General features: G+C 43.4%; 1 protein-coding gene across 1 annotated transcript; it reads right to left on the minus strand.

Annotated features, from left to right (window-relative positions):
- Positions 1-341: 341 nt before the first annotated feature.
- On the minus strand, positions 342-23768 carry Acat1 (acetyl-CoA acetyltransferase 1). The gene is made up of 12 exons (XM_055622336.1): positions 23618-23768; positions 15622-15669; positions 13573-13690; positions 12983-13078; positions 12670-12770; positions 10303-10446; positions 9630-9780; positions 7804-7899; positions 6320-6433; positions 2823-2887; positions 1469-1626; positions 342-660 (listed from the first exon to the last, which is right to left on the minus strand). The coding sequence occupies exons 1-12, from the start codon at positions 23750-23752 to the stop codon at positions 540-542; spliced, it is 1347 nt and encodes a 448-aa protein (XP_055478311.1). The 5' UTR covers positions 23753-23768; the 3' UTR covers positions 342-539.
- Between the last annotated feature and the right edge of the window lie 1858 nt (positions 23769-25626).

The raw sequence follows: 25626 nt of genomic DNA on the forward strand, positions 1-25626 counted from the left end.
GCATAATATCTCACTCACTTCTGGTATCTGCTTACAATACAGTATACAAGTCCTCCCTGGTTATGTGACACCCAGTATGGGTCCTGGGAACCAAACCACATCTGCAAGAGCAAGAGATGTTCTTTTTTGTTTTTTCCAGACAGGGTTTCTCTGTGTAGCCTTGACTGTCCTGGACTGGCTCTGTAGACCAGGCTGGCCTCAAAATCAATAGAGATCCACCTGCCTCTATCTCCTAAGTACTGGGATTAAAGGTATGCACCACCCAGCTACAACAGATATTAACTGCTGAGCTATGTCTCAAGCATCTACATTGATACTTCAAATAGTAGAATATCAGACTGTTTAGGTTTACCAAAAATAAAATAAAGGAGAATTTTTATTTGTAATTTCAATAGGTTTGGGATGATTTTTTTAAATGATTTACTGAAAAATAATTAAAAAAATTAAATGGCTTATGCTAAATATAAGTTGGCCAAGGGAGTCACATTCACTTCAGCAGGGTTTCTGGTCACATGGAACGGTTTTCTAAAACACGCTGTCTACAGCTTCTCAAGCAGCAGAGCAGAAGCTCCTCCTCCTCCATTGCAAATACTGGCCAGACCAAATTCTCCTTGCTTCAGGGCATGGGCCAAGTGAACAACAATCCGGGCTCCAGACATCCTAGAATTAAGAAACCATTTAGTTCTTTAATGAAGAACAGAATGTAGGGCTAACCAGTAAAGTCTCCATTCCAAATCAGTTTCTTGAAAAACTTACTAGCCAGCACTTGTGGGTGAGTTAAGTGCTTTTTAGTTTAGGGGTGAGTTTCAGGAAGACGTTAGAGCTCTTGTAAAAACCTCGCCTTTAGCTTCTTTATTCAGCACTGCTAATGTGCTGTTATGTCAACTTGACACTACAGTCATCTGAGAGGGAACCTCAATTAAGGAAAATGTCTCAATAAGATCAGGCTGTATATACAACAAGCCTATGTGACATTTTCCTAGTTACTGAAGTGGAAGGGCCCAATCCACTGTGGGTAGAGCCATCCCTGGGCTGATGGTCCTGGGTTCTATTTTAAAAAGCAGGCTGAGCAACCCACAAGGAGCAAGCCAGTAAGCAGCATCCCTCCATGGCCACTGGCATCAGCTCCTACCTCCAGTTTCCTGCCCTCTTTGAGTTTCTGACCTCACTTCAAGTGATGGACTACCATGTGGAAGTATATGCCAAATAAACCCTTTTCCTCCCAAACTTGGCCCATGGTGTTTCACCACAGCAATAGAAACCCTAACTAAGGCAGTTAGGTTTCAGGCTACAGATGTGCTAAGTCTATGTTTACTCTTGGATATTATCTATCAGAAATGGTGTTTATCTTAGAGATGGACAGAAAGGAAAACAGCTAATCAAAGAACAGTGGGCATGATGGTGAAGCAGCTTATAGAAATACAGAGGCAGCTAATAGCCTAGGTGGAATTATTTGTATGGTACTCACCCAATTGGATGGCCCAGAGAAACAGCTCCTCCATGGATATTTACTTTTTGGGGATCAATCTCCAGCATCTTAACATTGGCTAGTACAACCACACTGAATGCTTCATTCACTTCCCACATGGCAATGTCTTCCTTTTTCAATCCTGCATATTTAAGAACCTAAAAATAAGCCCGAGAACAGTACACAGATATTTAGCAATCAACTTATTTTAATTATTTTCTAGAGACTTAATACTTTCGATTTCTATTTCTCCTTTTTGTAATTACTTAAATAGAAAGGTTTTTCTTTTTAAAATGATTTTTAACATTTGCTTTTCTATCATCGGAATTTTGTTTGTATTACATTATGTCTCCAAATGTGATTGAAAAGGTGCATTTTCTATATGAAAGTACATCATGATAATATATGTCCTTAAGCTTTACCTTGGTAGCTGTATGTTACTTCCTTCTATATTCTTGAAGAGTTTTGTCTGTTCCTACATGCCCCCTCAATTTCTTTAGAAAAGCGGTGGAATTGTCTCAGGCACAAATATGACATGTTTTTTGAAATCTTTGATCATGTTTTGTTTCATAACAGTTTCTCATCTTGAGGGTAAGGGATATTTGTGCTAATGATTAGCCTCATGATGATAATATCTTTTAAAAATATTGCCAAAGTCCTTTTCTGTTAGAAATTTTACCATTGGCTGATAACCTGGTGTGTTCACTTTCAGAGGTGCCTGTTCATATCTTGAGATCTGCTACCTCATGTTGTTTCTGATCCTTCTCTATTGTCTGCATGCTCCCTTTTTAATCTGTGTACTATTCTCAAGACTTTGGATGGAGTAGTACATACCTGTAATGCTATCTCTCAGGAGGGAGGGGGGTCTCAAGTTCAAGACCAGCCCAAAAAACATAGCAAGACCTTGCCATACAAACAAAAGGCCAACTCGAGGTTATCTCTTGTAAGCATGTATTTGTTGAACACATCTGATCTCTCTGAACCCCTAAGCACCCTGAGCATCTTACTTTGAGTGTGAGCAGCCACCCACAGCTTGGTTATGTCTGCCTTTGGAAGCACAAATAACAGTGTGGGTTTACTGTGCCTAGCATTACTCTTCACTGCAAGACATACAGTCCATGGTTCCCTTCAGCATGGAGAAACCTCTGCAAGCCACTATCCACTTCTGATCAGTTCTAATGAAGGTGGAGTTTGAGGTTTCCTAATAGCTACAATTTTGTAAAGTGGAAAATCTCAATACCAGTTTATCTCTGCTTCTCCAAATAAACACTTAAAATGTATAAACTGCAGTCTCGGTACAACAAGCAAACCACAGGGTAGTATGATGCATACAGCCCCTCATTTTTTTTCTTACCTTAGGTACAGCATATGCAGGTGCAACTGGAAAATCAATAGGGTCTACAGCAGCATCAGCAAATGCTGAAAAAAGAATCACTGTTAAACTCCTATATATACCCAAAGGTTCATCCTTGTGTATAAGACTCAAAATCCAAGCTAACCAATGCACATTACCCAGTCTCTATGCCATATGTAACAACTGTATTTGCTCTTTTTCTATTTTTTAAAGGCAGGGTCTTACTATGTAGCCCTGTCTGTGCTGTAACGCACTTGGGAGACCAGGGTAGCCCCAGCCTCATGTTCAAAAACGTGCCTGCCCCTACCTTCTGAGTGTTGGGATTAAAGATGTGTTCCACCACACCCAGTTACACATTGCTCTTTTTGTAAGATTCTATTCTTAATAAAATCACACATGTCTCTGAAACACTGATTGGCCTGGGGAGAAGTTAAAGACAATGGCACTGTCTAGAATCACTTCATGATGCTGCAACCATTTAATACAGTTTCTCAAGTTGGGATGATCCCAACCATAAAATCATTTTTGTTGCTACTTCATAACTTTAAATTTGGTGGTATTGTTATAAATTATAATAGAAAGGCCTGGTACACAGGCTATCTGATATGCAACCCTGTGAAAGGGTTTGTCTCAGGTTTTATTGCTGTGAAGAGATACCATGACTGTGGAATTCTTATAAAGGAAAACGTAATTAGGGCCGGCTCACAGCTCACAGTCCATCACATGGCAGCATGCCAGCAGACATGGTACTGGAGAGGCAGCTAAGGGTTCTACATCCAGATCCACAGGCAGCAGGAAGAGGACTGTGAGCCACTAGGCCTGGGTTGAGCTTCTGAGACCCCAAAGCCCATCCCTTAGTGATGCATTTCCTCCACCAAAGCTACACCTACTCGAACAAGGTCGTACCTAATACTGCCTGCCACTCATTAAACCATCACAGGGTTGTTCCATCCTCAGAGGGGTCCTGTAGTCATGGTTTCTCATCACAGCAAGAAAATCCTTAAGTAGATTGGATCTCCAGGGTGAAAATCATTAGTCTAGGAGCAGTTGAGAGCATACGCTGTTCTTCCAGGGGACCAAAGTTAGGTTATCAGCACCCAGGTAGGCATCTCACAACTCTAACACCATAGCCTCCATGGACACCTAGGGAGCCATAGGTGCACTTTCCCACACACAGACACACAGCTATACATAAACCTTAAAATTAAAAAAAAAAAAAAATCTAGTTTCATGCAACTGAAGGGTAGAGTTTATAAGGCTGTTAGTTCAATCCCAAGTACCACAAATGTAAATAAGAACCTGTGACAGAAGCTAAGAATAAAATTAAGCTAAATGTATTATAAAGCAAATTCTACTTGAGTCCTTACAAAGAAGGCACACCACATTTTAAAAGTAAAAATAAGATGGCTTGTTAAATACTTATTGTATAAGTCTATAGATATAAGTTTAATCCTGAAAGCCATGTAAAAATGGGAGGAGACCAACTCCACAAAGTTGTCCTCTGACCTCCACATGCATATAGACAATAATTCTTATTTGCTATTTTTCTAGACTTAATTCCATATTTTTTTATTCCAGCTGACTGCCTCTTTGGGCAAAATACACCTTTCCCCTACTTACATAGGGTGGATACAGGAATTTTTTGTTTTTAAATAATAGTCTTTTTAAAGTTTTTTTTGTTGTTTTTTTTTTTTTGTGTGTGTGTGTGTGTGTGTGTGTGTGATGCCTACTATGGCATCTCTGAAGGTCAGGAGACAATTTGTGGGGATGAGTTCTCTACCTTCTACCATGTGGGTTTCAGGGATCTAATTAAGGTCATCAGACTTGGCAGGAAGAGCATCTTTTACCCACTGAAGTATCTTGCCAGCCCTTAAATCATTACATAAAGCAGATTTTTAACAAAAATATTAAAAGAACATCTGTCTCAATCAAAATAGACAGATAGCCAGCTTCGTTATATATGTTATCAAAGAGAGACCCTATTTTCAAAACAAAAGATGGAAAGCAATTGAGAAAAGCACCTTAGGACTCATGAGGCAAGAACACACATTCACACGCACTTTTTTTTTTTTTTTTTCACACCCTCAGGCCAAATTTGGTGGCACAAATCTATAATCCTACCTAGGAGAGCTGTGGGAGAGAGATAACAAGATTGAAATCAGCCTGGGCTACAGAATGAGTTCAGCCCAGCTTGCACAACTAAGTGAGTCCCTCAATTAAGAAAATGCCTCCAAGCAACACCAACACTCTGGGAAGCTAAGACATTCATATCTCTGAGTTCAAGAGCAACCTGGTCTACAAACTGAGTCCAGGACAACCAAAGCTACACAGAGAAACCCTCTCAAAAAAAAAAGAAAAAACGCCTCCAGCCAAATGTTAGGTGGAGTTCAGGGAATCCTGAGGAAGGGGGAAGGAAGGATTGTAGGAGTCAAAGGGGTCAAGGCTACCACAGGAACATGGCCCACAAAATCAACTAAGGAAAGCACATAAGTGTTGGAGGGACCTGCTATTAAATAGACTATCCCTCTTTTTCCTTCCTGCCTGTACGATAATCAGGTACTTTGTTGTAACCAGCTAACCCTTCCTGACTGTAACCCTAAAAACTCATATACCTCACCATGGAACAATAAAATGAACTACCTCTCTGAAGCTGACTCCCAGAAGCTCTCTCCATCATACTCAACAGCTGCCTGAACTCTGCTCATCACTTGTGCCCCCTCTGTCCTTGTGGGCCAGTGATCCCCCTCCCCCAAGGGAAGAGAACCACACACACAAAGACTGAACCGACAATCAGAGCCAGTAGAGGTCTGCCCTAGGCCCTCTGTATAGCTATGTAGTGTGGTCTTGTGGGACTCCTCTAATAGGGAGTGGGGGCCGACTCTGACTCTTGCTGCTTTGGGCACCCTTTTCCTTCTGCTGGATTGCCTCCTCCAGCCTTGATTTCAGGCTGGATGGTATGTGGTTAATCTTATAATTCGTTGTGCCTTGTTTGGTTGCTATCCCTGGGAGGTCTAAACCTGAGTGGTTGGGGGAAAGAAAGGGTTGGGTAAGGGACTTGCAGGAGAGGAGGAGAAACTGTAGTAGAGATGTAATACCTAAGAGAAGAATGGATTAATTAAAAAAGAACATGCTTCTTCCCTAAGATCAGGCTGGAGGCAGGCCTGTAGGGCATTTTCTTAATTAGGGATTTGGGGGAGGGCCCAGCCCATTGTCGATGATGCCATCCTTGGACTGATGGTCCTGGGTTCTATTTAAAAATTGGGCTGAAAAAGTCGTCAGACGCAATACAATAAGCAACATCTCTCCATGGCGTCTGCATCAGCTTCTGCCTCCAGATTCCTGCCTGCTTGAGTTTCTGTCCTCGTCTTTGATGATGAATTGTGACATGGGAGCATAAGCCAAATACACCCTTTCCTCCCCAAGTTACACTGGTCATGGTGTAAAACCCTGGATCCCCACTATCAGAAAAAGGGCAAAACAAGGTGAGAACATGTAACCTGCAATTCGTGCCAATGGCTTAACATTGAGTCTTCGGGCTGCATCTGCAGTCATGAGAACCACAGCAGCTGATCCATCGTTCAGTGTGCTGGCATTGGCAGCTGTTATTGTGCCTGAAATCAACAAAACAGCAAGTCACACACTGTTTTCACTGAATCCCTTCTGTTCTCTCCCACAAATACAGAGTACTGTCTAAGTTATTAAATGTACAGACAAACTATAGATAAACTTGGAGATAATTTCTGTCCTGAGTAACATGTACAAAACTAGCTCCACAGTGAATGTCAGAGTGCTGTGTGTGAGTTTCAGAGGTAATGCAAACATACAGTGGGTGAATGTACATGGACAACTTTCATGTTTCATCTCAGCATCTCTGCATAGCACACACATGTATTCTCCAAATCTATGTGTGAATACTAAAACCACTCAGCTGTAGACTTTAACTCAGATTTCTATTAAAATTTAAAACGTGGGCCACCACCACCTGGCAACATGTACTCTTACAATATAAATTTCTATGATAATGGCAAACAGATGACTGATGATTTCTATACTTGGAAGTAAGCAATTCCTTCAAGAAAGGGGAAACTAACTGCAGACTATCACAGTTGCACAAAGCTAACCTTGAAGAGCTCGTATTTTCTCAGAGGTTAGAGGTCCACACCTCTTAGAGGTGTAGGAGCTAGGCGTGTCACTCAGTAGAAGAGTATTCGCCTGATACCCGAGTTCCTAAGTTCGATCCCCAGGACACCCTCCCAAAAGGATATTCAGAACACAGATCTATTTGTCCCAACATTCAGTATTAACACATACTAAGCCAGGCACTAAATACCAGTGAACACATCCATCAGCATAAGACTCAGAGAACTTATTAATATGTAAGTCTGTATTTTCAATTTGCAAACTATGGAGATCCTTGCCTGTGAAGAATTCTCTAGCATGTTACATAATCTCATCCTTAGGACTTCATATGTTGAAAGTATAAACTATTAGGCAATTTTAAACATGTCTTGAGGGGCTGGAACCATGGCTCAGTGGTTAAGAGCACTGTCTACCCTTCCAAAGGATCCGGGTTCAATTCCCAGCACCCATGTGGCAACTCAACAACTGTCTGTAATGCCCATTCCAAGGGATCTGACACCTTCACACTAATGCACAAAAAATTAGTTAAACAAATAAACACGCCTTGAATTTATATTATTTGAACATTGTATTCTAAAGATGTTAAATGAGACCTAGATGTTTTCTACAGTTTTGTTTAAATAGATAGGCAAGGGCTAGGGAGAGATGGTTCAGCAGTTAGCACTGGCTGCTTTTCTGGAAGACTGGGGTTTGGATGCCATCTTCTGACCTCCGTGGACACCAGGCACAAGGCTGTGAACAGACATACATGCAGGCCAAATACTCACACATAGGCAAGTCCAAGGACGCACACTGCATGTTAGCTCAGGTTTTCCCTTTGGCCTGATTTCTTACTACTAACCATTTTCCTTCTGGAACACTGTCTTCAGCTTTGGCACCTTACTAAAGTCAACACGCTTGTATTCTTCATCTTCTTTCACCACCACATCTGGTTTACCTACATTGACAAATAGCCAGTCAGGAAAAAACTGTTACACATGGTACCTCTGACATGCTTTAAGCCATTCCAGGTCTAGAAGGTGCAATCTACACCAACAACTCCCATTATTTCCCAATCCTCTCTCATTTTTTTTTCTTCTGTAGTCCTGGCTGTCCTGGAGCACAGGCTGTCACACGGGGTTAAAGTACTGTGATTAAAGATGCCTCCACAGCGGTCTTCCCGGCCCTCTTCTCTGGTCGCAGACCTCACTGTGTACTCCACGGCTAGACACTCAAGCCGTGCTTCATAGACAAGAGTTCTGTCCCAGGCGCAGCGCGCACCCTGGGAAGTAACCCACACTAAGTCTGTACTGTGGATTTATTCCCGTGACGCTAGGGAGAAGGCCTCTGATGCCGAGCACTACAACACGCGTGACTCTGGAGGTGGATGCCATTAGCCCTTCATTTCTGGGAGGTGGCCCTACTAGTTTCCTAATATAATTCCCTTTTTTAAAGTTCTTGTTAGGGTCAGTGAGATGGCTCAGCAGACAGAAGTGCTTGGAATATAAGCTTGAATTTGAGTTCAATCCCCAGAACCCAAGGAAACATAGGGAAAAAAACAAACAACTGATTCCACAGTTATCCTCTGACCTCCACATGCATGCCAGAGAGCACATGTGTGCGCACACACACATGCACACTAATGATAAATGTAAGCCGGATAGACTGCTCACTGAAAGAGCATGAACTCCTCTCCCAGCGGTTCTCAGCACTCACGTCAGGCAACACACAACTTCCTATAACTCCAGCTTCAGGGAGCCCGTACCTTTGGCCTCTTCAGGCACCTGTACCTGTGTGCATATAATAAATAATAAAATCTTTTTAAAAATAAATTTAAGGCCAGGTGTGGTGTCACATGCCTTTAATCCCAGCACTCAGGAGGCAGAGGCAGGTGGATCTCTTGAGTTCAAGGCCAGCCTGTCCTACAGAATTAAAGGACAGCCAGGGCTGTTACACAGAGAAACCCTGTCTTGAAAAGCCAGAGTAAATAAATAAATTATGTAAAATACATAAGCATTATACTGTCTGTCATTTACATGAGCAATAATTCTGATAACTATTATCTCAAAAACAGGAAGTACACTACTTCCTACCAAGCCCGATGACCTGAGTTCAGTCCCTGAGACACTCACGGCAGAAGGAAAGAACCAACTCTGACCAGCACACACACCACCACAACATGAACATACAACATAAGCACAAAACCAAAAAAAAAAAAAAAAAAAAGTAAATTATTTTCTAAAAATAGTAAGTTTAGGGCACTCTGCAACTGGATGAACTGTTACTTCTAACCTGTAATCCTCCCCTTTATTAACTGCAAGCAAAACTGTTAATGTGTTCGGCTCAGATGAACAGAGATAACACTCATTTGAAATGAAAACACCATGGGGCTAGGGAGATGACTCATTTAAGAGCACTGGTTGCTCTCCCAGAGGACCTGGGTTCAATTCCCAGCACACACACATGGCATGTCACACCTGTCTGTAATTCCAGTTCCAGGGGATCTGACACCTCACATAAACATACATGCAGGCAACACATCAATGCACATGAAATAAAGATAAGTTTTAAAAATGTTTTAAATAGAAATATCAATTTTACAACATGGAATATCTATTAATAGCAAAATCTAACCAAGAAAAAAAACTACTAAGAACTTGAAGTCTATTTTGTAAGTGTCTCCTCTACCTTTCGTTGAGACGGTGACAGGAATAATTTCATTTGCAAACTTCCCCGAGTCCCACGCTTCTTTACTTCTGGTGTAAGAGCTGATGGCGTAAGTATCCTGTTCGCTTCGTGCGATATTCATCTTCTTGGCAGTATTTTCAGCACAGTTGCCCTGAGAAATTTGAAAGTATTACCTTTACATAACTCAATGGGTAGAAGTTCAATTCCATTTCTCTAAACTCCCTTCTTCTGTTCTATGTAACTTCTCCCTTATGTCTTGTCTGCAAATGGTTGCAAGAAACAGAATTGCCATTTTAGAAGGAAATACCCCACTCAAGTGTGGGGCAGCTTTTAAATAACTGATCCACGCTGAAGAAATGGACATAGTAAAATATTTTTATAAAGTTGTCTAAGACATTTATAGAACCTACTCTAGAATTCAGTATTTAATGTATGTGTGTCATGAAGAGTCAAGGGTTATGTATTAAATGGCACTCCCTATTAAAGCAGCATTTGGGGGCTAGAGACCTCAGCAACTTAAGAGTACATAGTGCTCTCCCAGAGTACCCAAGTTAGAATCTCTGAGCAGGTGCCTCAAACCCAGCTACTCTAGCTCCAGGGGATCGGACACCACCTTCGGGCTTCCATGGATTCCAACATACACACATACACATTTTTTAAAATTAGTATTTACCATATGAATTTTATTGTAGACATCTGTTAGTCCATCTTTTACAATCAGGTCTTCAAGTTTTATTCCACCATAGGGTGTTGCTCCTCTGCTCATTATATATGGGACATTGGACATGCTCTCCATCCCTCCTGCCACCATCACATCCTGCTCCGCAACACAACAAAGCCAAGGTCAGTTCAGCATTGCCAATCCATTACTCTACATACACGGCTGTCAACATGTGGGTGTTCAACGTGGCTTTAGAGCTGCGGTTCTATGGAAAATGCCCTCTTTACCACCTGTCCCTGAGGGGAAGAAAATGGCTTAAAGTATCCAATGACAAGATTAAAATTAGACACCGGGTATGGTGGCACACTTCTATAATCTTAGCACTTGGAAGGCTGAGGCAGGAGTGTCAGAAGTTCAAGGTCATTTTCGGCTTTATAGAGGTTAGAGCCAGCCTGGACTGCATGAGACACTGTCTCAGATAACACAAATCAAACAAAGAGAAAGATAAGAATTGGACACTTTGACTACACCTAATGTTTGGAAAGTAGAGCTGGTAGAAGGTTTTGGGAAACTCAAAAATCCAACAATTCTTTAGGATTTGAGGGGGAGGTCAAAGCCCTCTTGTTCACTGCTCTATTATAAACCCTAAGTACAAAATACAATATGTTCAGATGTAGTCATAGGTCTACCATGCATCAGGTAGCACCCTGAGGTAAAACAATCTGCCCAAATTTCTCCACTTTTAAGTAGCAGAGTATCCAAACTGGTGGAATACTCGGGAATGGAGTTTTTTTTTTTTTTTCCCTTTTGTCTTCTATAACTGTGAAGTTTCTAGGTTATGCATATACTGTTTCAATGATAAGGTCCCTGACACAGTAGCTCTGACCGCAATGCACCCTTTTCTCTCTAAAAGGGAACATGGAAGTATGGTTTGTTATTCTTGTTTCCATTTTCTAAATGTTATGTGCACGAGTGTTTTGCCTGCACGTATGTGTGTGTACCATGCACATGCCTAATGACCTCAGGCCAGAAGAGAGCATCAGGTACCCTGGAACTGGAGTAGGGGTGATTGTGAGCTGCCACAAGGTGCTGGTATCTGAACCCAGATCTCTGGAGGAGCAGCCAACGCTCTTAACCGCTAAGCCATCTCTCCAGCCCCATAAGTATGCTTTTTACATATGTGAGAATCAATATGAAAGCATGTCACACTGACTTTCAGCTCAGCTGTGATACTCAATGGTAGGCTAGGAAGAAATAAAGAAATTTCTAATCAAGACCTTTGTTTTCTCACTCCAGCCCTGTAACTTTGATATCTGTGACTGTTCAGTGTCCTTCCATCCGAAAACTGATGAAGTATTAGTACTTACGTCCAGACACGGCCAAAAAACAGCCTCTGAATGTCACAGCATACTCCCTGAGCAGCTTTCTCTTCCTCACTCTTAGGTAAAGGTAAAGTTTCAGTCAACAGGCCTCTAATTTGCAGTCCTCCTGCTTCTTCCTCATAAATGCTAGAACTGGGTATGTGTTTAATAGAAAGCCTCTCAGGGCTGGAATTCGGTTCCCAGCACCCACATGAGGCAGCTTACGACCATCTGTAACTCCAGCTCCAGAGACCTCATATCTTCTTCTGGTCTCTACAGGCATCTCTTCACATGTGGCATCGCTTACATTAACGGAAATAAACGTTTTGAAAAATCAAGGAGACCAGGCTGTGGTGGCACATGTCTGTAATCCCAGCACTTGGGGGGGCAGAGGCAGGTGGAGCTCTGTGAGTTGAGGCCAACTTAGTGTTCAGAGCAAGTTCCAGAACAACCAAAGGTACACGGAAAAACTCTGTCTCACAAAAAACCAACCAACAAAACAAAACAAAGGGGCTAGAGAGATGGTCAATGGCGAGGTAACCTGATGCTCTTCCAAGAACCCAGGTTCAAGTCCCACCACCCACATGGTGGTTCAGAACCATTCAACATCCAATACTGTTTTCTGACCTTTATGTGTACCAGGTATGCCATGCTACACATACATACAGACAGACAAAAACATAAGACACAATCAATCTTCTTTCAAAAGGAGGGTGGAGACGGGCAGAAATGTGGCCCGGAACTAAGAGTACATGTTGCTCCTTCATGGAACCTGAGTTTGATTTTCTGCACCCGCATGGTTGCTCATGACTCTCTATAAGTACAGATCCAGGGGTAGCCAGTGTCCTCTTCTGGCCTCTGAACCCAGGCACATATGTGATGCCCAAATACATGGAGGTAAAACACTCATACACATACAATAGAAATATCACTGCTACTGCATAAATATGCTGGGGCTTAAGCGCTTTCTAGGCTTTGGAGTTATTTTAAGTGACAGCTAAAGCAATGTGGTTCTTACCTGATGTCCACACATAAGATTCTGAGAGGCCATCATGATGGCTTTCATTCCTGAAGCGCAAACCTTGTTGACCGTGGTGCATGGAGTGGAAATAGGCAAACCTAAGGCCAAGATAAAACATACTTTTGAAAATCAGAAACAGTCCTTTTTCAAATACAATTGTCAAATTAAAATAGAGCATGAGATTGTAATCTACAAATTTTCTTTTCTCTAATAGCCATACATTTACTTGTTAAGCTGACACGGCCTTGACACTTTCAGGAGTATTAACAATGAAAGCAATGAAATTAACAATGAAATGCGTTTGTCCTACCTGCAGCCAGCGCCGCCTGCCTGGCAGGGGCCTGCCCTTCGCCTCCTTGGATGACATTGCCCATGTAGACTTCCTTCACTTCTTCTTTTGGAATCCCTTTTAAAAACAGCAGAAAGAACTGCCCTAAATTTACTCAGGTTTTTTTCTGTTTAATATTTTATTTATTTTTATTTTATGTGTATGGGTGTTTTGCCTAAATGTATGTCTATATGCCATGTACATGCAGTGCCCAGAGAGGCCAGAAAAGGGTATTGGGTCATCGGAAACTAAGGTTGGAGACAGTTATGAGCTGCCGTGTGGGTGCTGGAAATTGAACCCAAGTCCTCTGGAAGAGCAGCCAGTGCTCTTAACCACTGAGCCATCTCTCTAGACCCAATAATTAGGGTTACCAAGCAAATAATTAGGGTTACATGACATGGGACAGGAACGATTTCTTTTTCCTGTTAAGTTTCATTTTCTCTACTACAAGGGAATTTAGATTCATAGAAATCATGTATTTTCTAAGAGTTTTATATACAGATAGTAAATGCAAAACAATTATGTGTCTCCCAATCATTTGTCCTCTCAATCAAAACGATGCAACCACTGACCTGCCTTTTCAATGGCTCCCTGAACTGCAGTGGAACCAAGCGTAGGGGCTGGCACTGAGGCAAGGCTGCCCAGGAAGGATCCAATGGGAGTTCTTACAGCACTTACTATCACCACTTCCTGGGGAGACAGAAGAAGGGGAAAATTTGCAGAGGAATACTCAAATCCCCTTTCATTTAATAAACACTCAACCCCAGACAACTTATGAATAATCAGTTAGCAAGGCTTAAAATAATATTTGAGCAGCTGGAAAATGCCATGACATACCACAACTGACGGCACAACAAAAAAACAGGACCAGGGTGTAGCTCAGTGGCGGGGTGCTTGTGAGCATGCACAAGGCCATGGGTTCAGTCCACTGACCCACAGCGGCTGGAGTGGGGCTGCGGGAGTGCAGGGGTGGTCACTACAGGGAGACTGAGGGAGGTGGAGAAAGAAAGTAAGGCAAATTCTAAAACACACATAGAAATCCCTTCCAGTTCTCTCGGGGAAGCTTAAGTTTCAATTATGCTCAGTCAAAGACTTAAAAATTAGGGCAGTCAAGATGACTCAGCAGGTAAAGACTTGCAATGGCTTTGATCCCAGGAAAAATGTCCACAAGGTTATCCTCTTACCTCCACATGCTTATATACATACTCCAGAAGGCATGTGTACACACACACACAACACACAACACGTGCATGAGCCCCAAATAACCATTTATTTTGGGAGGGGTTTGTTTTTGTGTTTTGTTTTTATGACATGTAACTCTGGCTGCATGGAACTTGCTCTATAGACCTGACTGACCATGAAATCAGAGACTGCCTATCTCTGCCTCCTGTATCCACCACCACACCCAGCAATAATAACATTTTAGAAACTTTTCAAGATGATGACATCATACTCTCAGAACCCACCGCTTTAATAAACAACCCTGAGGAGGAGGTTAAGAATGCAGGTTGTGCAGACATGAAAACCAAGAACCCCTGAGTAACAAGCAAGGCACCCAGGACTCCAACTACATGAGATCTGACACCCTGAGGCAAACGCACTCCCCACCCCCACACCTGTGCACACACTCACACAGACACCTATACATATTTTTGTGAAAGTGAATCCCATGTGAGTGAGGGTGCCTTCAGAGGCGAAGACAGGGCCAGAAGAGAGTGTCAGATCCCTTGGAATTAGAGGTGCATGTGTTTAAGAACCACATAACGTGGGTACTGGAAGGAAATCCAGGTCCTCTGGAAGAGCAGCAAACGCTCTTAACCACTGAGCCATTTCTCCAGCACCATTAATAAAGCTATTAAAATAAAAAAATAAACACCACTAGCCAAAAGCTCCTTTCCTAAAGAGGAAAATTCCGGGCTAGCAATCCAGATGTACAGGCTACATGGACAGTATTATTAGGACATGCTAGGACAATAATTTCCTGTACTACAAATAGGACAAAGTAGATAAAGTCCTCATCAATACCATGAAACACTTTCTCCTCACATTGGGTTTCTACACCCTTACAAACATTATATATAAAAGGATGGAAAGATGTCACTCTGAGAACCTACAAAGGGAGAAGGCAGAAACTGGGAAATGAAGTAAAGGCCCTTCTGGTTTACCATCAGGTAGTCGGTCCCTTTCTTGTGAAGCCCCTCCCAGATGCACGCATCCACTGCACCGCGCCCCCACAGTGCAGTGTGGGTGCCTCACAGCATAGGAGGAGCACGCCACAGTTTGGAGGGAAACGGTTCTGTGGTGTATTTTAGAGAATTATCCATGGACTGATGAGCCACTTTTGAGGTTACAGGGGCTTTAGTGTGTGAACTGTTAGTTCTCCCTCACCACTGCATTGTGCCATCAACCTTCAAATATACTCAAGGCACAAATATCTGCAACTGTGTCTGGCCTGCTTGCTTGGGGCATGGCTGGTGGTCCCCAAGCCAAGCCCCAGGGCTCAGCCCCCACAGAGCTCATGCTACAAGGCTCAGCCACCCTGCCTAGCAACATGTGGCTCTCTCCAGGCAACAGTCCTTTAATTCTCGACACGATAAGGTGCAATATAAATTTATACTTACATTCAAAGTGGGTTTGGATGCATAACTTCGCCCCAAGCATCTTACCTCCTGTAAGATAAATGTTTATGTTATAGTACTTCAAAATTAATCCATTGATTTTATACATAGCAACAATAGAAGCAAGGTGATTTTCTTTATTTTTACACTTTTATTTCCATGTTTTCCATAATTACATATACCACTTTTATAAATCATAAAGAAAATAGTTATAATCAATATTTCTTTTCTTTTTTTCTTCCTGGTTTTTCATGACAGGGTTTCTCTGTGTAGCCCTGGCTGCCCTGGATCTCACACTGTAGACCAGGTTGGCCTCAAACTCATGATCTACCTGCTTCTGCCGTCCAAGTGCTGGAAACATACATTTTTACTTCTGAGGCACTGCCATTTTAAAACTTCATTTTTAACGTCATTTATTTTATGTCATGGGTATTTTGTCTGCATGTATACCTGTGTACCCCACTCATGCAGTGCCACTGGAGGACAGAAGGCATCAGATCCCCGCAACTGGAGATACAGATTTTTGTGAACTGCCAGGTAGGTGTAGCAACTGAACCCACTTCCTCTGCAAGAACAGCCAGCACTCCTAACCACTGGGCCATCTTTCTAGGTCCTAAAATTTGTAAGTAACTATAACAACAACAACAACAAAGATTCTTAATTATAAAGTAAACACTTAATACAATTTAGTGGCTTTGTTTGGTGGATTTGTTTTGAGGAAGTCTGTATTGTGATTTGTTTTGAGACAGGATTTCATGAAAACCAGGCTGGCTTCCAACTTAGTCTATGGTGAATATCTATTTCTCCTGCTTCCCTAGCGCCCAAATGCTGAGATTAAGGCCTCAGCTACCACAGCCGGTTTATTTGGAGACGAGGATGAAACCCAGGGCTTTCTGCATGCCAGGCAGTCATTCTATCAGCTGACCTGCACCTCTGGCCTTGGGCTGAGAAAAGCACCTTCTTCTAGCCCAGGCTGGCCTCAAACTCACTGAGACCCAGAGCAGCACTGAATGCACACTCTTCCTGCCTTAGCCTCCTGAAAAGAAAAATACATAATTTAAGTTAAACCTAAGTTCTGAGTTACATAAAAGTAGAGTTTCAGAAAAATATGGTTTAATTTTTTTTTAATTTTTATTAATTATATTTTATTCACTTTGTATCCCCCCATAGACCCCTCCCTTGTTTAATTTTTTTTTAAATAGGCTGGAGACTGTTTAAGAGGCCTTGCTAATCTTTCAGAGGGCCCAGGCTGGGTTCTAACATACATGTTACATACTTACACACACATACACACACAATAATAATAATAATAATAATAATAATAATAATAATAATAATAATATTTTAAAGACTACTGGATGGAAAATCTATTTTAAATTTTTTTAAGGAAAACTTGCTGTTAGTCCCCAAGACCTTCCAACAAGTGTCTCTTGATTTACACAAGGCAAACATACCTCGTGTACTATGGCCAGAAAATCCTTTAGCACTGAAGGAGGGGCTGGAGGACAGGTAGCAGCACAGTGAATGCCTGCATGTGTGAGATTCTGGCTGGCCTTCAGCTCCACACTCACAAAGGAACAGAAAAACAGCTTAATTATTGCCACACCATTTGTAGGAACATATGTCAACAAAAGAAATTCTGAAATGTATAGCAAAGGTCAAAGCCATACCTGATTTGAATCTGGACTGTGAGGTCTGCAAGTTCAACATTCAAACTGATAGCAGTTACATTGTGCAGTTAGAGCTCGTGAGAAGGGCAATAAAGAGCCCTATGGATGTCTAGACTTGCAGATGACCCAAGAATTTAGATTTTTATTTTTATTTTTTAAAGATTTACTTACTTATATATATAATTGCATTATTTGCACAGATGCCTGCATGTCAGAAGAGGGCATCAGATCCCATTATATGATGGTTGGGAGCCACCATGTGGTTGCTGGGAACCTAACTCAAGATGGCTGGAAGAGCAGCCAGTGCTCTAAACCACTGAGCCATCTCTCCAGCCCCTGGATTTTTATTTTTATACAGATTAAACACTCTGTCCTAACCGAATGCAGATAATTAAAACTTTCAACCTACAACTCAGAATAAACAAAACATAAATTTGACAGTAGAGTTCTAAATAGGAACAGTCTTGATATCCAAGCTGGCTTTCACAAAGTGTCCTAAGGACAGACAAACGGCAGCACCACACGTGCCTGTTTTCTAAAGCAGAAGTGAGTCCATAGCAATGGTTCTTCTCAAGGAAGGTGCGAGAGGACATAATGGGGAAAGGCCATGCAGTCAGCTCTGTTGTACAAATGACTCCATCTAGGTTTGATTTAAATGTTAACATCCCGAAATATGTCTCCTATTTGGAGAGGTCTTCAGTCTTTGTTGTGCCACTGAGAGAGGGCCGGCATGCCTAAGGTTATGTGATCCTTCCTTTTTCAGCAAAGCACTTGAGCTTATTTACCTTACGAAGGCATCGTAGGGAGTGCGTTCTGCTACCTCATATGCCAGCAGCAATACAAGCTTGTAGAGAAATGTCGAAATTAATTGGACGTGTTCCTCAAAGTTTGATAAGAACTGTGACAATAGCACTGGAGACAAGCTACTCTGGTTTCAAAGGATGAAGAGTCCTTGGTTTGAGCAGTGAGCTTCAAAGCAGGGCTCCACCCAAAAGTGTGTTTCAGTTCTGCCATGCTTCCATTTAAATCTTTTATAATACAATAACAAATTGATTCGAGTTGCTATTAAATTAGCCTGTGTTTATTCCAACTGAAATAAAACAACTATTATCTCTAGCTCTACCTTTTAAAATATTGTTTTAGACAGAGGGTCTTACTGTGTATATGTAGCCTAGGTAAGACTTGAAATCAATATCCCCCTGACACCAAACCCAACCCTGTATCTACACTTCTTTAAACTCTGTCATTAAATTAGGAAGGTGAGTGTTTGTCTTTACTCTCCAAAGTTACACAATCCCTTAGGTGACAGCGCACTCAGCCATGACATCTGTGCTCAAGGAGACGAGGGCCAAGTGCATCTGTAACATGACCTGCACTATCTCAAGCACAGCCTCTAACACATACTCCAGGCTGTTGTTTCTGTGCAATCTGCTTGTCTGTATCACACTGTCGGCAATATAACGCTGACCTGGTTAATATGCCAGACATTCTACCAGCCACAGTCCTTTCTCCGCAAGAGGCAACCGTGAGTCGCTATAAGACAACTCACCAGCTCTGACCAGAGCTGATGGCACCAAGAATGGACTAGACTTATCCTGGTCTGATAAGTCTAGTCTGGGTCAGTTGACAACGGGAACTTAAGTTGAATCATTTTGAGAGGCTGGAGCTGGTGAGCACCTCATGCCAACACCATGTAAAAGCAGAGGTGAGAGTCAAAAGGGAAAAGCCACAAAAAAGTAGAGAATGAAAGGAACAGCACAAACATACTCAAGAAATGCGGACATGCCTTGAAGAGGCAGGAGATCCCTTTTTTAGTGATTTTTCTACTTAAGTCTAGCCAGGCCAGCTCCATTCATTTCCTATCCTTAAATGTCCAAGAACTTGCCTATTCTACCTCTTCAAACAGTTCCCTTTCTGGAGGGAGGCGTAGCTTAGTGGGAGGGTGTGCTTAGCACACACAAGTCCATGGGGCTCGTCCCGGTACCACGCACCCCATAATAATTCCTTTAGCTGTTGTAAAGTGGGATTGTAAGCCTCTTTACTCAACCAATGGTCTTTTCTTTCAAGCGTCTGGTTCACTTTCACTGAAGGGTCCCCGTGTGTCCACTGTGGCTCTCGTGCCATCTACACCTTGTCCCATTGCTGGTCATTTCTCCCCTTTCCTTCTGCATCATTCCACAAGCATGTAACTGCTCTCCACCTCCTCTAGCCTAAACATCTTAAAGAAATAAACGTTAACTCCGGCCCACATCCCAGTGAACTTTGGCGTTTCCCATGCTGCCTGGAATGTGTCCTTGCCCTGTTATCCTTGCCGCTTTACCACTGTTGGTCTGAGGTCGATACTGTCTGTGGAACAAAAGTAAATAGACATTTCAGAGTCGGCACAGTAGCCCTGGGAGATTGATGTTGCTACAGCTGCCAATGCTGGGTTAAGAAAAATATTGCCTCCACATGAAAGCTGCCCCGTTTAATGGATGCTTGCCCATATGCCAAGGCAAAGCTATTTTTATGAAACATATTCAAACACAGTAATAGGTGTGGACGTTTTATCCATGTATGTATGTGGCTCTGATCACCAGCCCGAGTATCTAACAGACAACAATGGTATAGCTTTATGGAATTGTATAGAAACACTGGTACTAGCACAATCTATACTCGTAAAGAACATGCTTATTTGAAAAAATAAATGCTTAACGACAATCTTCTCAAGCTCGGCAATGCTGCCCTGTCCTTCCTTCTTTGGGAAATATGTGCCTGTTTTTATTGAGTATTTCCCAGTAAGTTATGCGGGCTAACTTGACTGGGGGGGCTTTGTTTTGTTTGTGACAGGGTCTCACTCTGTAGCACTGGCTGTACTCAAACTCTTTTTTTTTTTTTTTAATTGCTCCCTTGTAGGTATAGGTATAACCAGAGACACAGAAAAAAAAAAAAAAAAAGCCATGTGTCTGGTAAATTCCGTATGTTGAAATAACTGTAAAACCCTGCCCAATACATTAGGCATGGCAGCATATGCCTGCCATCTCAGTACTTGGGAAGTGGAGGCAAAAGGATCAGTAGTTCAAGGGCAGCATGGACGACAAGAGAATTGTGTTAAAAAGACAGAAAGCCAGGTGGTGGCGGCACACATCTTTAGTCCCAGCACTCGGGAGGCAGAGGCAGTCAGATCTCCGTGTTCCAGGCTAGCCTGGTCTAAAGAGCACATTCCAGAACAGCAAGGGCTACAAGGAGAAACCCTGTCTCAAAAAAAACCAAAAAAAACAATAAATAAATAAATGGAAAGACGGATAATAGGACCCTAGACAGTCTCATAAAGGTTTGTTGATCGTAGAGAGCATGTGTGTATTTGAAAGCAAAGGTTAAAGGGCCCACACAATGTGCCATTCCACAATGTGGCACAGAATATGAAAAAATTCTTTCTAAAAAAAAAAAAGTTCTATAATCAAGTAAATGAATAGTCAGTGTTAAGTCACAATAGGTCACTTCTGAAGGTCCACACCGTGAACTGGGCCAGAGAACTTGGGTTCAATCAGTCGGGAGCCAAAGCTATCTAGTGGAGACAAAGGTATCTACTGAAGCCAAAGTCAATTAGTGAGCCAAAGCTATCTAGTGGAGACAAAGGTATCTGCTGAAGCCAAAGTCAGTCAATGAGCCAAAGCTATCTAGTGGAGACAAAGGTATCTACTGAAGCCAAAGCCAAGTAGAGAGCAAAGGTCATTTAGTGGAGACCTAAAGCTATTTAGTGAAAGAGTTATCTAGACCCTAAATCATGGGTGATAGATCGTGAGGACATCCGTTTGTTAGAGCATCTGTGAGATATCTTAAGAGAACATCCTTATGGTATCTTGCAGGTACAATATTTAACCCATGAAAGCACTCTTTCTATCTCCTGCAGCAGTTAATTAACCTTCCCCCTTTCCTGCCTTCTCCCTGTATAAGTTGGGTAAAAATTTCTAATAAACGAGGCTTTGATCAGATGAACAGATTTGGCCTTCATTCCTGCGTCTCTCGTCCCTTCCTCCCCGTTCCTTCCATTCTCCTGCTTTAGGAACCCCGTTGAAGCCCCGAGGGTCGAAGCAGCCTTGGACTGTTAATTCCAGTACTCAAAATGCTGAGGTAGAAAGAGCATGCATTCTGGAGACCATCTTAAAGCAAAGGCCAGCATAAACGGTAGGGGAGCACATGGCACATGCTATACAGCCTACAGGCAGGAAGCAGAGCCTAGAACACAGGCAGCTAGACACCGTAAGAATCAGTGCGGGGAAGAGACCCACTTAACTTAGAAATCCATGGAGAAGACCCCAAAGCCAGGACCAAAAAGGGAGAGACTCACTGACCTTAATTTGCATTTGATACTATGCAGGAACCCTTCCTTCCAACTCTATTCTATATTTTGATCAATTTTATCCTGGTTGCACTGTTTTGAGACAAACTCTCCCTATACAGCCCAGGATAGCCTCGAATCACAAATCCCCTGCCTCAGCATCTTCAGTGTTGAATTACATGTAGATGGACTCCACCATGTCATCTCAGGCTCACTTTTCTCATTGCACCTGCTTATAAAATCTTAAGTGAGAAGGGCATGTGGTTCTCTAAGTTTGCAGCCAGCCTGGTCTACAGAGAGTTCCAGGACACAGAGAAACCCTGTCTCAAAAAACCAAACCAAAAAAGAAAAAGAAAGAAAGAAAGAAAGAAAGAAAGAAAGAAAGAAAGAAAGAAAGGAAGGAAGGAAGGAAGGAAGGAAGGAAGGAAGGAAGGAAGGAAGGAAGGAAGGAAGGAAGGAAAGAAAGAAAAATCAAATAAATAAAAAATAAAAGTCTTAAGTGTAAAGTAAGATTTTCCAAGATTTCGTGTTGACACATGCTGAGTACCTGGCTTATCTAATTAATTCACCTAGGCAACATTATTATTCAGAATCCCAGTTAACTAATTTCACCAGCTATCCCAGTCAAACTACAAAACTGATCAAGCGTTTCTCTGGTTCCTCTGAGCTCTTTTAAACCCAGATAATCTGGAGGCTGAGGCAGGGGAGTGAGGAGTTCAAGTGAGGCGTTCAAGTGAGGCTGGCCTAAACAGCAAAACCAAACAGAAAGAAAAATAAGGAAAGGAAGGAAGGACGGACGGGAAGAAGGAAGGAAGAGAATAAGGGGGAAAGAGAGGAGAGAAAAGGGAGTGGAGGAGAAGGGGGAATCAGAAAAAAAGGCACACCCAACTTTCTTGGGAACACATTTTTTGGGTGAGGTATTGCCCATCTCTATCCTTCTAGCTTTCCCATTATTCCAGTCATCCAGGATTTATTTTTGTTTTTATCTTTCTGAGTCTGGGTATCTCCAAATTGCCCACGTGGCTTGAAACCCTTGAGCTCAAGCTCCTCTTGCCTCAGCATGTACAGTGGCCGGAATTGCAGACACCAGCAACCCAAGCAAATTACCTTTATAGTTTCTCTCAGCTTCTGCCCTCGAGCCGCAGTCCTCGTGACCTGCGCTTATTAGTCTTTCGCAATCTCTTGCATAGCAATGCTCTCTTTCAGCTCCTACTGCCGTCCTGGCCCAGTTCCACGAACCAGGAATATTATAAAAACGACTCTTAAAACCGAGGTGGATCTCAACGCTTCCCACTGCCACCGAACTGGAAAGCTCAGGCTTCACAGCAATTTCATGCGCCTTCTCACCCATTCCGAAGACTGTCAGACACTGGAAAGCAACCTTCGGAAAATAAATTCTTGCAAGTACTTAAAACTAACAAGATGTCTGAGCATCCATCTTGTTAGTTTTAAGGAGCAGCTGTGTAGTACCTGATTATCTCACAGTGCCTCGGCCCTGATAAGACCGATAATTACACCAATGATTAGCCAGGTGGTGGTGGTGGTGGTTCGCGCTTTTAAAATCCCGGGACTTGCGAGGAAGAGGCAGAAATGACATCGAGGCTAGCCTGGCCTAACCCTGTCTCAAAAAAAAAGAAAAGAGAAGAAAAGAAAAGGAAAGAAAGAGAGAGAGAGAGAGAGAGAGAGAAAAGAAAGAAGGAAGGAAGGAAGGAAGGAGGGAGGGAGGGAGGGAGGGAGGGAAGGAAGGAAGGAAGGAAGGAAGGAAGGAAGGAAGGAAGGAAGGAAGGAAGGAAGGAAGGAAGGAAGGAAGGAAGGAAGGAAGGAAAAGCACACTGCGAAGAGCCGGCGAACTCCTGGGCCTGCAGCCTCGGCTCTCCGCAGGCTGGCGTCGCGCCTGGCCAGGCCGGGCCTCGCTGCCCAGCCGGTGCCGAGCTCCCACAGCACGGACGGACACGCGGACCACGCCGGCGCGGGCACCCGGCCCATCCCCGGAACCCAACCTGCTGACCTGCAGCAACCCGCGAAGCAGAGGCCGGCGGACGCCGCCGCGCAGAGCCGCCAGGGCCGCCATGGGGACGCGAAGGGCTGTCAAGGGTAGAGAGCGGCGCGGCGTGGGCCTCTTCCCCCCGGGATCCCCCGGCATCGGCGGGCGCCGCCCCGGCCCTCTCCTCCAATAGCCGCCCCGCGCAGCCGCCGGGCCGCCCCTCCAGCCCCCGCCGCCGGCCCTCTCCTCCAACAGCAGCCGCCGGCCCGCCCCTCCGACAGCAGCCGCTGCGCTCGGCCGCGCCTGGCCGCAGCCAGGGGCGGAGCCTCCCTGCCGCTCTTGGCAGGATGTGGACGAACCGGACCAAGGGCTGGGTGGCCTGACGCCTAGCTGGTGCAACTTAAACCGCTTTTCACCTCTTGACGCCTGCGTTTCCTCAAGCCCAAGACTTTCCATTCTCGTAGCTGCGCCTGACCTTTGAGTGTATTTTCCCAGTCCAAGGAGATTGGTGTTTCCAGCAGTTCCAACTGCATTCACTTATAACACAAATAAACCAATTACTTGTGTTAAGAGAATTTCTAAGTTGTTTTTCTGTAGGATACGAAATAAATTACGTTACTATCTCAGCTTCATTGCATAATAAGATTACATCAGCTTTTTCACAGAACTGTCTTGCTGGGTGTGGTGGCACTCAGGAGAGAGGCAGGGGGATCTCCTTGAGTTCAAGGACAGCCTAGTCCTAGAACAACCAGAACTACAAATGAAGACCCTGTCTCTGAAAAAAACAAACAAAACCAAACCCTCCATGCATTAGCTGATGTTAGTTAAATGATAATTCTCCCATTTGTGGAACACAATGCTAAGGTTGGTTGGGTGTTTTGAGTTTGGTTACACAGGGTTCCACTATGCAGTTCTGGCTATCCTGGAATTCCCTACAAAGATCAGGATGGCCTTGAACTCACAGAGATCAGTTTGTCTTCGCCTCCCTAGTTCTGGGATTAAAAGCAAGGAGTACTATGTCTAGCCCATTGCTGACCCTTGACTCTTCAGCTGGGGATAGCTAATCTAATGAAAGGCATGACAACATGCAGACTAAACATTTTACTCCAAGCCAACCTTTTTTTAATTAATTTTTTTATGTGAATTGGTGTTTTGCCCGCATGTATATCTGTGGGTGTCAGATCTTGGAGTTACAGACAGTTGTGAGCTGCCATGTGGGTGCTGGGAATTGAACCCAGGTCCTCTGGAAGAGCAGTCAGTGCTCTTAACCACTGAGCCGCCTCTCCAGCCCCCAAGCCAACTTCTTTTATGTAGCTGTGTGCATGCCTGTGTTGGCCAAAGGTCAACCTCAGGTAACTCCCTTTGTGGCTCTCTCTGCCTTTTGTCTTTGAGACAGGGTCTACCTTTGCATTTGGAGCTCACTAGAGTGGCTGACCAGTCTCCACTCTCTTCCGGCCCCATCCCTAACCCTGGGAATGCAATCAAGGGCCACCATGCCGGCCTTTTGACATGGCTGCTGAGGATCTAAACTCGTGTGAAGCAAGCCATTTGCACACTCATCTTTCCCATCACCCTTTTGGGTGAGGTGTGTGCATGTGTGTGCTTCCTCCTGTGCTGAGGAGGGCAGTAGAAGGCATCGAAACCCTTGGGACTGAAGTTATAGGTGGTTGTGAACTGTCTGGTGTGTTCTGGGAACTGAACCCACGTCCTTTGTAAGAGCCACACGTAGTCTGAACTGCTGAGCCAAAAGCCCCACTTCCTGTTTTTCTAAGTCAGAGTCCCATGCAGCCTAGGATACTCTCAAAAACCACAGGGTAGTCAAAGATGGCCTTGAACATACACTCATCCCACAGTGTACTGAACCCAGAGCGTCATATAATCTAAGCAAGTTTTCTACACCTGTTTTGTTTTGTAGTGTTCTTGTCAGAAAACGGATGAATGTCCCACAGGACACAGAGAAAAGACTTGTTTGAGGGTCCCTTCTTTCACAACATAGATCCCTGGGATCAGATTCTGGCTACAGGCTTGGTAAC

Source organism: Psammomys obesus, unplaced genomic scaffold, assembly GCF_907164565.1.
Source record: "Psammomys obesus unplaced genomic scaffold, mPsaObe1.curated_primary_1811, whole genome shotgun sequence".
In the NCBI taxonomy this organism is placed as follows: Eukaryota; Metazoa; Chordata; class Mammalia; order Rodentia; family Muridae; genus Psammomys; species Psammomys obesus.

Excerpts from the sequence above, each read along its gene's own strand:
- Acat1 (XM_055622336.1), bottom strand. The coding sequence starts at position 23,752 with ATGCCGGGGGATCCCGGGGGGAAGAGGCCCACGCCGCGCCGCTCTCTA. Across the intron at positions 6,434-7,803 it reads AGTGTTCCAGAAGGAAAATG|GCACAATAACAGCTGCCAAT; the intron begins GTTAGTAGTAAG and ends TGTTGATTTCAG. Across the intron at positions 2,888-6,319 it reads GCCATTGGCACGAATTGCAG|CATTTGCTGATGCTGCTGTA; the intron begins GTTACATGTTCT and ends TTCTTTTTTCAG.